The following is a 13,532-nucleotide window of genomic DNA, read 5'->3' on the forward strand; positions in this document are numbered from 1 at the left end:
AATTAAGCAAAAGGGATTTTTTTTTTTTTTGCAGTCCAAATCCTTTCCTGTTACTTTAACAGCTGTTGGATTTTAGATGTGAAGTGGATTTTGTGGCTCATTTTTAAAATGTCAACAGGTGTTTCAAAACATCATGAAAGTGTGCTTTCACCATGAAGTATTCTAATCAATAGATAAAGCACTAAATAACAGGAAAATCCATATTCTGGTGCGCACAGGCCATATTGCACTCTTCATATGGCTTTAAAGAAAAACAGACTCTCAAGTAGAGACTGAAGGATTTTTATTAGAAAACTGAGCCTACAGGACAAATTCAACCGGTATGTGATCCAAAAACAACTTAAATCGAACAATCATGATTCCTTTTCAGATGATGGTTAACACCAAAGAAATATTGATAGAAACTAAAACGTGGTACTCAAAAACATACCAATACAGGAAGAGCGATACTCAGCAGCTTTCCACATGAAAGTAAATTAATTTGTCCAGGGATTAGTGCGACTTCTTGCACTGATTCTGCCACACAGTCTTCACACAATCTGTTCTCCAAAGGTTATCTGTGACCTCTCATCCTTTCCACAGGTACGAAAGTGGTCTCCAAACGCACAGAGGCTTCAGATCCTGAAATTATAAACCTTAAACTGCCTTACGGTGATACTCCGGAGGGGCAACCTCATAGTCACTGGCATTGAAGAGTGAAGCAGAATTCTTCACAAGATACCTGAAATGATTAAAAAACAAACAAACAAAAAATTAGCTTTTACACAACAATGCACTAAAATTATTTAACGCATGGCTGCAAATGAATAAAACTCTCCACTAACAGCTTTGTGTCACCTTCAAAACTCACTTTAGGAAATCTTGTAGATAACTGAGCAGCAGCGCGAGGCTCTTCTCGTCCAGGGGAGTGTACGCCAGCATGGCTCCAATTCTCACTGTCAAAAACAAGCACGTTACAAAACCTCTGACAGCTTCCTACAGATGTACAATTATTTAACATTTCCACTTCATCTGTCACTGATCCCTAAAAAAGAAGTTATTTTCTCAGAGCAGCCACAAAGAACGTGTCACAGATGAACACTAAGCTACACGAGAAGCAGTTAAAACAAACCAACAGCTTCTGTTCAGCTACAAATTCTGGGAGTAAACGTTCTTTGCTGGTCTGGTGTATTTGTTACACAAATAAGTAAAACAAAGACAATTATGTTTAAAACGCCCCCACTGCACATTACATTATGAACACTTGCAATCACAATAACATACACTCAACAAAAATATAAACAACACTTTTGGTTTTGCTCCCATTTTGTATGAGATGAACTCAAAGATCTAAAACTTTTTCCACATACACAATATCACCATTTCCCTCAAATATTGTTCACAAACCAGTCTAAATCTGTGATAGTGAGCACTTCTCCTTTGCTGAGATAATCCATCCCACCTCACAGGTGTGCCATATCAAGATGCTGATTAGACACCATGATTAGTGCACAGGTGTGCCTTAGACTGTCCACAATAAAAGGCCACTCTGAAAGGTGCAGTTTTATCACACAGCACAATGCCACAGATGTCGCAAGATTTGAGGGAGCGTGCAATTGGCATGCTGACAGCAGGAATGTCAACCAGAGCTGTTGCTCGTGTATTGAATGTTCATGTCTCTACCATAAGCCGTCTCCAAAGGCGTTTCAGAGAATTTGGCAGTGCATCCAACCAGCCTCACAACCGCAGACCACGTGTAACCACACCAGCCCAGGACCTCCACATCCAGCATGTTCACCTCCAAGATCGTCTGAGACCAGCCACTCGGGACAGCTGAACAATCGGTTTGCATAACCAAAGAATTTCTGCACAAACTGTCAGAAACCGTCTCAGGGAAGCTCATCTGCATGCTCGTCGTCCTCATCGGGGTCTCGACCTGACTCCAGTTGGTCGTCGTAACCGACTTGAGTGGGCAAATGCTCACATTCGCTGGCGTTTGGCACGTTGGAGAGGTGTTCTCTTCACGGATGATGCGAAGGAGATGTGTTGCACTGCATGGGGCAAATGGTGGTCACACCAGATACTGACTGGTATCCCCCCTCCAATAAAACAAAACTGCACCTTTCAGAGTGGCCTTTTATTGTGGGCAGTCTAAGGCACACCTGTGCACTAATCATGGTGTCTAATCAGCATCTTGGTATGGCACACCTGTGAGGTGGGATGGATTATCTCAGCAAAGGAGAACTGCTCACTATCACAGATTTCGACTGATTTGTGAACAATATTTGAGGGAAATGGTGATATTGTGTATGTGGAAAAAGTTTTAGATCTGTGAGTTCATCTCATACAAAATGGGAGCAAAACCAAAAGTGTTGCGTTTATATTTTTGTTGAGTATATGTACACCACTACCAGCACATAAACGTGTTTCAGCCTTTTTTCCTTGGAGCGCCTCTTCCCCATTTGTTTCAGAGAAGGTATCAGTGTCCACCCACCCTAAAAAGTTTGATTTGGTGACCAAAAATTATTTTAGTATTTTGGGCCCCTTCTCTTTGGATCACCCTTATGTACAGTGCATCCAGAAAATATTCACAGCACTTAAAAATTTTTCCACATTTTGTTATGTTACAGCCTTATTCCAAAACGGAGTAAATTCATTTTTCTCTCAAAATTCTACTCACAAAACCCCATAATGACAACATAAAAAAGTTTAACATTTTTGGAAATTTATTAAAAATAAATAACTAAAATCAGCAGCACGGTGCTTAGTGGTTAGCACTGTTGCCTCACAGCGAGAAGGTCATGGGTTCAATTCCCGCCTGTGGCCTTTCTGTGTGGAGTTTGCATGTTCTCCCTGTGTTTGCGTGGATTTCCTCGGGGTGCTCCGGTTTCCTCCCACATCCAAAGCCATGCAGGTTAGGTGGACTGGAATCTTTAAATTTTCCGTAGGTGTGTGAGTGGGTGTAAATGTGTTTGTTTGTGGCCCTGTGACAGACTGGCATTCTGTCCTGCATGCACCCCGCCTCACGCTCTATGATTGTTGGGATTGGTGTGTGTGTGTGTGTGAGAGAGAGAACTAAGAAATCACATGTACATAAGTATTCACACCCTTTGCTCAATACTTTGTCTTGACTGTGATGCCACAAACTTGGTGCACCTATCTTTGGGCAGTTTAGCTCATTCCTCTTTGCATCACCTCTCAAGCTCCATCAGGTTGGATGGGGAGCATCGGTGCACAGCCATTTTCAGATCTCTCCAGAGATGTTCAATTGGATTCAGGTCTGGGCTCCGGCTGGGCCACTCAAGGACATTCACAGAGTTGTCCTGAAGCCACTCCTTTGATATCTTGGCTGTGTGCTCATGGTCATTGTCCTGCTGGAAAATGAACCATCATCCCAGTCTGAGGTCAAGAGCGCTCTGGAGCAGGTTTTCATCCAGGATGTCTCGGTACATTGCTGCATTCATCTTTCCCAGTTCTTGCCACTCAAAAACATTCCCACAGCATGATGTTGCCACCACCATGCTTCACTGTAGGGATGGTGCCTGGATGCTCCAAACGTGACGCCTGGCATTCACACCAAAAAGTTCAATCTTTGTCTCATCAGACTAGAGAATTTTGTTTTTCATGGTCTGAGAATCTTTCAGGCACCTTTTGGCAAACTCCAGACAGGCTGCCATGTGCCTTTTACTAAGGAGTGGCTTCCGTCTGGTCACTGCACCATACAGGACTGATTGGTGAATTGCTGTAGAGACGGTTGTCCTTCTGGAAGGTTCTTCTCTCTCCACAGAGAAATGCTGGAGCTCTGACAGAGTGGCCATCAGGTTCTTGGTCACCTCCCTGACTAAGACCCTTCTCCCCTGATCACTCAGTTTAGACTGGCGGCCAGCTTTAGGAAGACTCCAGGTGAATCCGAACTTCTTCCATTTATGGATGATGGAGGCCAATAAGCTCATTGGGACCTTCAAAGCAGCTGAAATGTTTCTGTACCCTTCCACATATTTGTGCCTTGAGACAATGCTGTCTCAGAGGTCTATAGTCAATTCCTTTGACTTAATGCTTGGTTTGTGCTCTCAAATGCACTGTCAACTGTGGGACCTTATATACTCAACAAAAATATGAACACAACACTTTTGGTTTTGCTCCCATTTTGTATGAGATGAACTCAAAGATCTAAAACTTTTTCCACATACACAATATCACCATTTCCCTCAAATATTGTTCACAAACCAGTCTAAATCTGTGATAGTGAGCACTTCTCCTTTGCTGAGATAATCCATCCCACCTCACAGGTGTGCCATACCAAGATGCTGATTAGACACCATGATTAGTGCACAGGTGTGCCTTAGACTGTCCACAATAAAAAGCCACTCTGAAAGGAGCAGTTTTGGTTTTATTGGGGGGGGGATACCAGTCAGTATCTGGTGTGACCACCATTTGCCTCATGCAGTGCAACACATCTCCTTTGCATAGAGTTGATCAGGTTGTCAATTGTGGCCTGTGGAATGTTGGTCCGCTCCTCTTCAATGGCTGTGCGAAGTTGCTGGATATTGGCAGGAACTGGTACACGCTGTCGTATACGCCGGTCCAGAGCATCCCAAACATGCTCAATGGGTGACATGTCCGGCGAGTATGCCGGCCATGCAAGAACTGGGACATTTCACCTTCCAAGAATTGTGTACAGATCCTTGCAACATGGGGCCGTGCATTATCCTGCTGCAACATGAGGTGATGTTCTTGGATGTATGGTACAACAATGGGCCTCAGGATCTTGTCACGGTATCTCTGTGCATTCAAAATGCCATCAATAAAATGCACGTGTTCTTCGTCCATAACAGACGCCTGCCCATACCATAACCCCACCGCCACCATGGGCCACTTGATCCACAACACTGACATCAGAAAACCGCTCACCCACACGATGCCACACACGCTGTCTGCCATCTGCCCTGAACAGTGTGAACCAGGATTCATCCGTGAAGAGAACACCTCTCCAACGTGCCAAACGCCAGCGAATGTGAGCATTTGCCCACTCAAGTCGGTTACGACGACAAACTGGAGTCAGGTCGAGACCCCGATGAGGACGACGAGCATGCAGATGAGCTTCCCTGAGACGGTTTCTGACAGTTTGTGCAGAAATTCTTTGGTTATGCAAACCGATTGTTTCAGCAGCTGTCCGAGTGGCTGGTCTCAGACGATCTTGGAGGTGAACATGCTGGATGTAGAGGTTCTGGGCTGGTGTGGTTACACGTGGTCTGCGGTTGTGAGGCTGGTTGGATGTACTGCCAAATTCTCTGAAATACCTTTGTAGACGGCTTATGGTAGAGAAATGAACATTCAATACACGAGCAACAGCTCTGGTTGACATTCCTGCTGTCAGCATGCCAATTGCACGCTCCCTCAAATCTTGCAACATCTGTGGCATTGTGCTGTGTGATAAAACTGCACCTTTCAGAGTGGCCTTTTATTGTGGGCAGTCTAAGGCACACCTGTGCACTAATCATGGTGTCTAATCAGCATCTTGATATGGCACACCTGTGAGGTGGGATGGATTATCTCAGCAAAGGAGAAGTGCTCACTATCACAGATTTAGACTGGTTTGTGAACAATATTTGAGGGAAATGGTGATATTGTGTATGTGGAAAAAGTTTTAGATCTTTGAGTTCATTTCATACAAAATGGGAGCAAAACCAAAAGTGTTGCGTTTATATTTTTGTTGAGTGTATGTAGACAGGTGTGTGTCTTTCCAAATCATGTCCAATCAGCTGAATTTACCCCAGGTGGACTCCAATTAAGCTGCAGAAACAACAAGGATGGAAACAAGATGCACCTGAGCTCAATTTTGAGCTTCATGGCAAAGGCTGTGAATACTTACGTACATGTGATTTCTTTTTTTTTTGTTTTTTTAAAAAACTTGCCAAAATCTTAAAAAAAACAAAACATTTTTTTTCGCATTGTCATTATGGGGTATTGTGGGTAGAATTTTGAGAAAAAAAAATTTCATCCATTTTGGAATAAGGCTCTAACATAAAATGTGGAAAACAATAAGTACTGTGAATACTTTCTGCATGTACTGTATATATAAAATTGCTGACTGTCCAGTAAGTGTGTTATTGTGACTTTATGAAACACTTACATGTCTAAATTTAAAAGCCTCAGAAAATATAAAACCTCATCCACTGCTTGATATCTTTGGCACCCCCTGAGGTGGGCTGGGATGCCAATTTGGGATCACTGGGCAGAACATTTGAATCTAATAAGAAATATCACTTCCACAGTTTTTGTAAATTCAAGAATTAAAGCAGACAAATTTACTAGTCAGAAAATGTGTCGCTGTGTCAGTCATCACCACGGTGTGGCACACTCAAACACACCGCCACCCTTCTCCTGCAGTTTGTTTTGTTTGCAGGAAGCAAACAAAACAAAACCACAGCCATTATTCAAAAAATAGATTTTTGAAAGTTCTGAACACAGTAAATTTTAGATCTTGTGTCCAGAATTGATCTTTTGTCAGGACGGCGACACTGCAAAACCTGCCTTTTGGCAGCCCAAATGATGGAAATCCATCGTAACGATGGTAGAACTTTAATCCCTGCACACATATATGTGTATATAATCTTTGCACTGCATCTGTCCTAATACCATAGATGATATGAACTTTACTAAATGTGAATGTTTCTTATTAGCAGCGTGCTGTGCAGCTACATCACAGTACACAAAGGCCCTCCCACTGTTCTGCCTTAGCGGCTTCTGAGGTTTAATCAAAAGTGCATTGAAGAATCAAATCTAAACATAAATTTGTGAAGTAACAGTAAGGTGATGGATAAGTGTTGGTACCAAAGAGTCTGAGCAGGTGAGGAGCACCGTAGATCTGAGACATGGATGTGTCCGGGTGGTTGGCCAGGATGTCCGCGTACTGTGGCCTCTCAAATTTGTAGAGAAGCTGTGTTCCCAGCATGACGTTGAAGTACTCCCGAATACCAGCAACCACCTCATTGACTGCAAACTCCCTGAACAATGGAGGCAAACCAGTTAGCACTCTCCAACACTCAGAAAATATAAACAATGAGATTATTTATCAGGAAAATGGCAGCAGTATTTCTGCAATGCCTGTGTGAATGACAGCAGTCTGCAGACAATGAAGAAACCTCAGAGAGTTGTAGCATCTCAATACTCCGTCTTGACCTCAAGGCAGCTTAAAACATTTGTTCAATGCTTTGGTAATCTCAAAATTCAGGGACTTTTCAAGGTATATGCAACTTTTTGCAGAATACAATTGAGGTACCTTAACACAGAAAACTACTTTTACTGGAAAACACTGTTGTTCTTTTGGATATACTGTATCCGCACCCCAGAGTGCCCTCTGCATTCCACATGAAATTCTGCCTGAAGTGTGTGGGCCGATGCAAATTGGCGCTATCGTGTGGTAACTTCCGGGTGTTCGTAGTCTTAACAGCTTCAATCATGTTCAAACATCTTTAAGCCGGGTAATCCTAGTGAGTACAGCTTGAAACTTGTTGAATGTGCTGAATTGGCATAAAAATTTGAACCAGAAGCAGCATTTGTTGTGGTTCTGGCCAAGGACACAGCCCAGTGCAGCTTTACTTTCGTTTTTGAGTGGGTTGCCAAGTATGCACTTTATAAGCCAGCCTGATAGGAGGTAAGCTGGAATAAGTCATTTCATCTGGTTTTTGCACTTTTTCTGGATCATGGGGGGCTTGTAATAGAACGGTGCCATGTGGAGTAGGGGCGTAATTAATTCCATTGTGATCCGTTTACTCAACCCATCACAATGTGTGCTGTAACTCTCAGATTTCAAACTGACACCATTATCATGAGACACTCTCAAATCTCTGGATCCACCTTTCCCAGTCGTGGGGTCTTGAAAAGCCAAACACCTCTGGAGGTTGAATTGTAAATGTTGCATTCGGAGGTGCAACAGCAAGGTTAGCTGCTAGCTGGGGAAGGCGTGCGCCTTCTTTGTCTGCCATCTTGGTGTTCATGCATGTAACCTCTCAGCCTTTATTTAGCACTTGCAATAATATTGGACTTCTAGCAACTTAAACCTTCAAAAAGCTAGCCATTGTCCCGGAACACTTCCTATTTGGGTGGGTGTTTAATCAACTTTCTTGAAAAAAAAGGGGGGGAGGGTGGGCTGATGCTCAGGAAATGGTCGCTCCGATGTGCAGAAAAGGTAAATCTTTCTGTGTGAACCCACATCTTTGTATAAAGTACCCCCCCCATTTCTACTTTGGAGGAGGGAAGGGATCATGGTGGTGGCCTTGAGGGTTTCGTCCTTAACTATAATGAATTTCTCCTCTGTAAGATCAATAAAGTTTATCTTAATCTTATAATACTGACAATAGGATATGGAGAGAATTTAATAAATGGTAATTTTACTTGCTGTCAGAGTTCCCTCGTGATTTCTTGTAGTTTGCATAATCTTCAAGGATGCCATCAACATTCTTTTTGGCAGGGAGGTGAAAAAGCTGAAGACAAGAAACCACAAGAAATATGCAATATCAACCTGGGAATTGACCATTATCAACAATGAGAAGAAAAATAAACATCACGGTGTGCTCTAAAGACCCAGTCACACAGCACTAACGAAGGGCAATGAAGCCCAAACAAAACAAGAAATCTGATGTTTCGTTTAACCTTCGCTCTGCTTTGTTCCTGTAGCTGACATTTCGTCAGGATTTTTAAACTGTCGAAAAATTTGAACGAATGCCGCCGAAAACCACCAATTTATCCATATTTTATTTTGCTGTCGTTCTTGATGGTTTCTTATCATTTCCTTAGTTTTTGTAACGTTAGCGTTTCGTTCAACTTCATTTACACTTCGTTCAACCCCACAAGTCCGACGTATTGAAAGAACGCATCTGAATGAATCAATAACTAAAGCCTCGACCAGCTGAACGTTTTCATACAGTAATAATAGCATTAAAACGTTTTATCAACTATGGTCGAATGTTTCAAATGTTTATGGCTCGCCCATGTGTCGCCGTGGACTTCGTCTGACATGGATAGTTCCCCATGACGGCGCATGATCGTGAACATTTCGTTTAAAGCGTTGAGGTCGACGTTAGCTTTGGTTTCGTTTCGTCCCTCTTTCGTTCCTTTTGCACACTTGATTCGCAGGCTACTCAGTGATGGAAAAAGTGAAAGCTAATTTGTTCACCTTTTCTCGATTTGTGACTTTTTTCCTTCGTTCAGGAATCGTTGTATGCCATGTGACCGGGGCATAAAAGGGAAATCTCTGTCACTAACCTGTTTCTGCCGAGTTATCAGGTCCCAGTCATCCACGAGCCAAGGTTTCAATTCCTCTGGGATTTTTACTTTTACCTCCACTCGATTTATAAACGTCTCCTCCTGTGTAGACAGGAACAGATTTAAACAACAAAACAAGAAAAAAGAACAAGTGTTTTTTTTTAAACCATGATGTCAAAACCAGTAAAAGACAGTTCAAGAGACAACTGAAGCATCAACACACCACCAAATTAAAAAAGGAAAATATAAAAAAAAAAAAAAAAACAACTATTTTTTCCAAATGAAGCACGATATGAGCTATGAATTAATAATAATAATAACAATAATAATGGGCATGGTGATTCATGAACTTTAAGGATCAAACAATCTTTGTATTTACCTGATCAACAATTTTGATCTTCGATTGTTTACATATGATAGTAATGTGCCAATCTTTCAATGTTCCCTTATCCATTTTTAGGATTTTCATCATTTCAGAGACAGTATTGTTTGGGTTTATATTTCTGGTTTTTACAAGAAAAAAAAAAAAAAAAAAAAAAACCCTATCTTTTGCATGTGACAAGACATTAGCATTTGCCCCCATTTTTCTTGTAAAGCTAATAAACATGCTAACTGGTTACACCTCATACAAAATTTCAATTACTGGCTCGTTTACCCAGATTCTTTTAGGACAAAGAATAAACTCAACAAGAAGCTTGTGAATGTAGATGTGAGCTGCAGCCCTAATGAACCTACACTTTCGACAGTTGGATCAACACGTGCTCTCTTCTTTCGTGGAGGGTGGGTTGGGTCTCCCCCTGAACTTGTTCCTTCTCCTGGCCCAGGAGCTGCATGGATGCAGAGCCGTACACACAATCACAATGAATAGCAAAAACATTAAAACTATGATACTTAAAAGATATAAGTTCATGTTTTAAATATAGTTCATTTGGAATGCATGCCATAATAATATACTCACTCTTCTGTTTATTCTTTTTGGTTTTCCTACAACATAAAAAAGTTAACATGTAATACAAAAATAAATGTATAATATGTGAAAATAATTTACCACAAGACAACAAAGCAAATAAGATACAGAACAGAAATTGGAACATGAACTGAGTGACCTTAAATAAATGAAAGCCTTCCCACTCACACATCATTTTTCTGTGAAGCAGTGGGTATCTTCTTATTCGGTGCAGCACCCCTCATTCTTCCTTCTACATAATGGTCTCTAGAATAAGACATAGAAACAAAATAACGTCAAATAGTCAAGCATACAAGTGCTATATATCATGACATATTTCAAAGGCATGCTTTTAGAAACCGTAAGACCAAAAAATAAATAAATAAATAAAAAAATAGGCCAAGGTTTGCAACACATTTACTAGTATGTTAATCAACTGCAAAGCTGGACGCCGTTTCCCAATAATGACATTTAATGTTTTCTAAGACACTAATGAAAGATGAATTTCATTTATTTATTTGACACTATTATAACATATTACAGGGTTCTATAATGCCACTCAGAAGCTTCTTTTCAGAACTGTTACATTATTTTCACTTCAACAGTTAAGTTATTTTAAAAACAAGAGCAATCCAAGATTTCTGATGTCAACCAATCCAGATCCAGATCACCTCCAAAATTCAGTGGAGTCTTCCATGCCCTAATATCTATCTGTGGTGCAAATGTGGTGAGAATTCATGAAGTATTTTTTTTAATGTAATCCTTCAAAGCCTATAAAGTCAAATCTTGATCCAGAATGTGAATCCGGATCACCTCCAAAATTTAATGGGTTCTTCCGAGGCCTAGTATCTATCTGTGGTGAAACTTTCGTCAAAATCCATGCAGTAGTTTTGACGAAATCCTGCTGACAAACATACAGACAAATAAATAAATGCCGATGACTTTATTATGTCCTTGGTGGACAAAAAAAAAAAAAAAAGATTAAAAAAAACGTAGAATGAGAGTGGACCCACTGATTGGCCCTCTGAAGCTCTTTCTGTTTTTGCAGGTTACTGTCCACATACTTCAGCACTCTGCTTTCAGGAACCCATTCGTCCCAGCTGGAAATGAAAAGACAACAATTCAGGACTTCCGTAACATTTACTGTACAAATCTAAAGTAACTTCTTAAACTTACTTCTTATTCCAGCCACTGTAATGAATGAAGTATTTGATTTGTTTGTCCTTGATGCTAATCTTTACACACTGCAAACAGAGAGATAAACAATTACCACAACCCATTTACAACAGAGAAAACGGGCATCATGTGATTGGAGTGTTGTAGCCTACCTTAGCTTCATAGAGCAACGGCCCATGAAAACACAGCACTCGTTCTCCTGAACAGAGCATTGATGTAATAAAATGTTAGCATGACAATAGAACAAATGAGAATGTGCAGCAAAAACAACAGAGACAAGATTTACAATTTAGGACATAACCACAAAACAGGATTTCAGTATTTCTGATTTGAGTTTCAACTTCCTTGTCCACTGAGCTACATGATCAGTGCACAAGGAGCTGGCCTGCCAATATGCAGACCTGGGTTAGATTCCTACTCACTCTATTAATACGTACTTGGACAAGAGAAGACAATCCGCATTGTCCCAGTCCACCGAGCTGTAAATCGGGTATCAGCCTTGGTGGAGATAGCAACCCGCGTCAGACTGGCATCTCATTCACGGGGAGTAATAGACTTTCATCTACTTCACACTATGGAATTCGGTGATAATCACTGGCACCAGTGGACTTCAGAGCCAATATAGGATTTTGACATTCAAAATCTTTGAAGGCCATATCTATTATTTATAAGACACAAGTTTATTTAAGCTCTAATGGCATACTTGTACAGAAAAAGTAGTATTAACAGGTACCACTCTGCAATGACAAGTTACAATTTTCTTGCGTTAAACTTAATTTTTTTCCCCTGAAAATGATTGGGAATGAGCATTTTTGACCTCTTACTAGTTGTGGAGGTGGTGGCTTGAAAGTTGGCGGGGCATGTGTTTGACCAGAGAATCATTAGTTCAATTACCAATCAGAGAGGAAACTCACTAAAATGTCCTTGAACAAGGTCCTTAAGCCCTAATTTGCTCCCAGAGTGATGTTGGGTTCACTGGATAGCAGGATTTCAACATAGGGCTGAGCATCAGATGGAAGAGTGCTGAAAAAATGCACTCACTTTAATGCCCATCTTTCAAGTTCCCCATCACACAACCACTGGCCTTGGACAAGACACTTGATCTGCATTTTATCAGTCCACTACATAACCTGGGGATAAGCACAGGAACCAATGGGCCTCAGGAACTAGGTAAGATTTCTTTCAGCTTCAGGATGACATAATACAGAAAGAAAACTGTTGTCTCAAAAGAAACGAACTTGCAGAGTTATACAGTGAGACATTATTGTGAGGGAAATGCGAATTTCACGTTTCCCGAGGAGGTTTAAGACTCGAAAAGAGGACCAGGCACAGCTCTGTGAGCTAATAGTCGGGCTTTACCTGCTTAAATCTGATCTCAGATCAGATAGCAAATTACAAATAGGACAAACATCGGCTAGCTTTCGGACGTAGTTAATCGACAACACGATAAGATTCAGGACACGGATTTCCTTAGGTTAACCAACACCACCCTTTCTGATAAATTAATAACAGAAATCATATCCTGTATTTCACCAAACTAAAACAATAGATCTGTTGTATTTTCAGCAACAACGCTGAAAGCTAACGGCGGCAACTGTTTCCATCATTCAGTTTGCTATAATTTGGCCCGTTCTGACCGTGTAGATGGCGATTTTTAACGCAAAACTATAAGAAACCACAGAAATCGACATTTACCTTCTTGAAATTTAGGTTTCGGGTCCTGTTTCGGCGCCATTCACGGATTAAACTAACAAATAATGGCAAAAATCGCCAGCTCCCATTCCAATCTGAAACGGCGCCGCACGCTTACGTCATGTCCATCGTGATGACGTATAAATGCAGCGACCAAAGACGCAGTGATTTATGTTTGATATTTTATTTCGGTGATATTTAAACATCAATGCATGTCACAAGGATGCGTATTTACAATGCTAGAATTAATATAATGAGTATCTTGGGCTAAGAATCTGGCTAGAACTCATAAATGAAAATAATTAAAATACTGACACATCTGTGAATCTTGGTAGTTCCCGCTTCGGCCGCCAGGGGAGCTGGTAGCGTCAGGAGGCTCATGCTGTCACAGAGCATCAGAATCAAGTATCCACAGAATACAATGAATTTGACTTCGGTTTGAGCTGCGCTCTCTCTGTACGCCATGTATAAA

At 41.1% G+C, this 13,532-nt stretch overlaps 1 protein-coding gene across 1 annotated transcript; it reads right to left on the reverse strand.

Moving 5' to 3' along the window:
- Nucleotides 1-266: 266 nt before the first annotated feature.
- morf4l1 (mortality factor 4 like 1) lies at nt 267-13,201 on the reverse strand. Its single transcript, XM_034176402.1, has 12 exons — nt 13,064-13,201; nt 11,521-11,567; nt 11,369-11,436; nt 11,206-11,292; nt 10,382-10,459; nt 10,205-10,230; nt 9,982-10,073; nt 9,247-9,348; nt 8,377-8,465; nt 6,814-6,986; nt 851-935; nt 267-721 (listed from the first exon to the last, which is right to left on the reverse strand). Exons 1-12 carry the CDS (start codon nt 13,101-13,103, stop codon nt 637-639), a joined length of 972 nt encoding a protein of 323 aa, XP_034032293.1. The 5' UTR covers nt 13,104-13,201; the 3' UTR covers nt 267-636.
- Nucleotides 13,202-13,532: the final 331 nt, after the last annotated feature.

Source organism: Thalassophryne amazonica, chromosome 8 (assembly GCF_902500255.1).
Source record: "Thalassophryne amazonica chromosome 8, fThaAma1.1, whole genome shotgun sequence".
Taxonomy (NCBI): Eukaryota; Metazoa; Chordata; class Actinopteri; order Batrachoidiformes; family Batrachoididae; genus Thalassophryne; species Thalassophryne amazonica.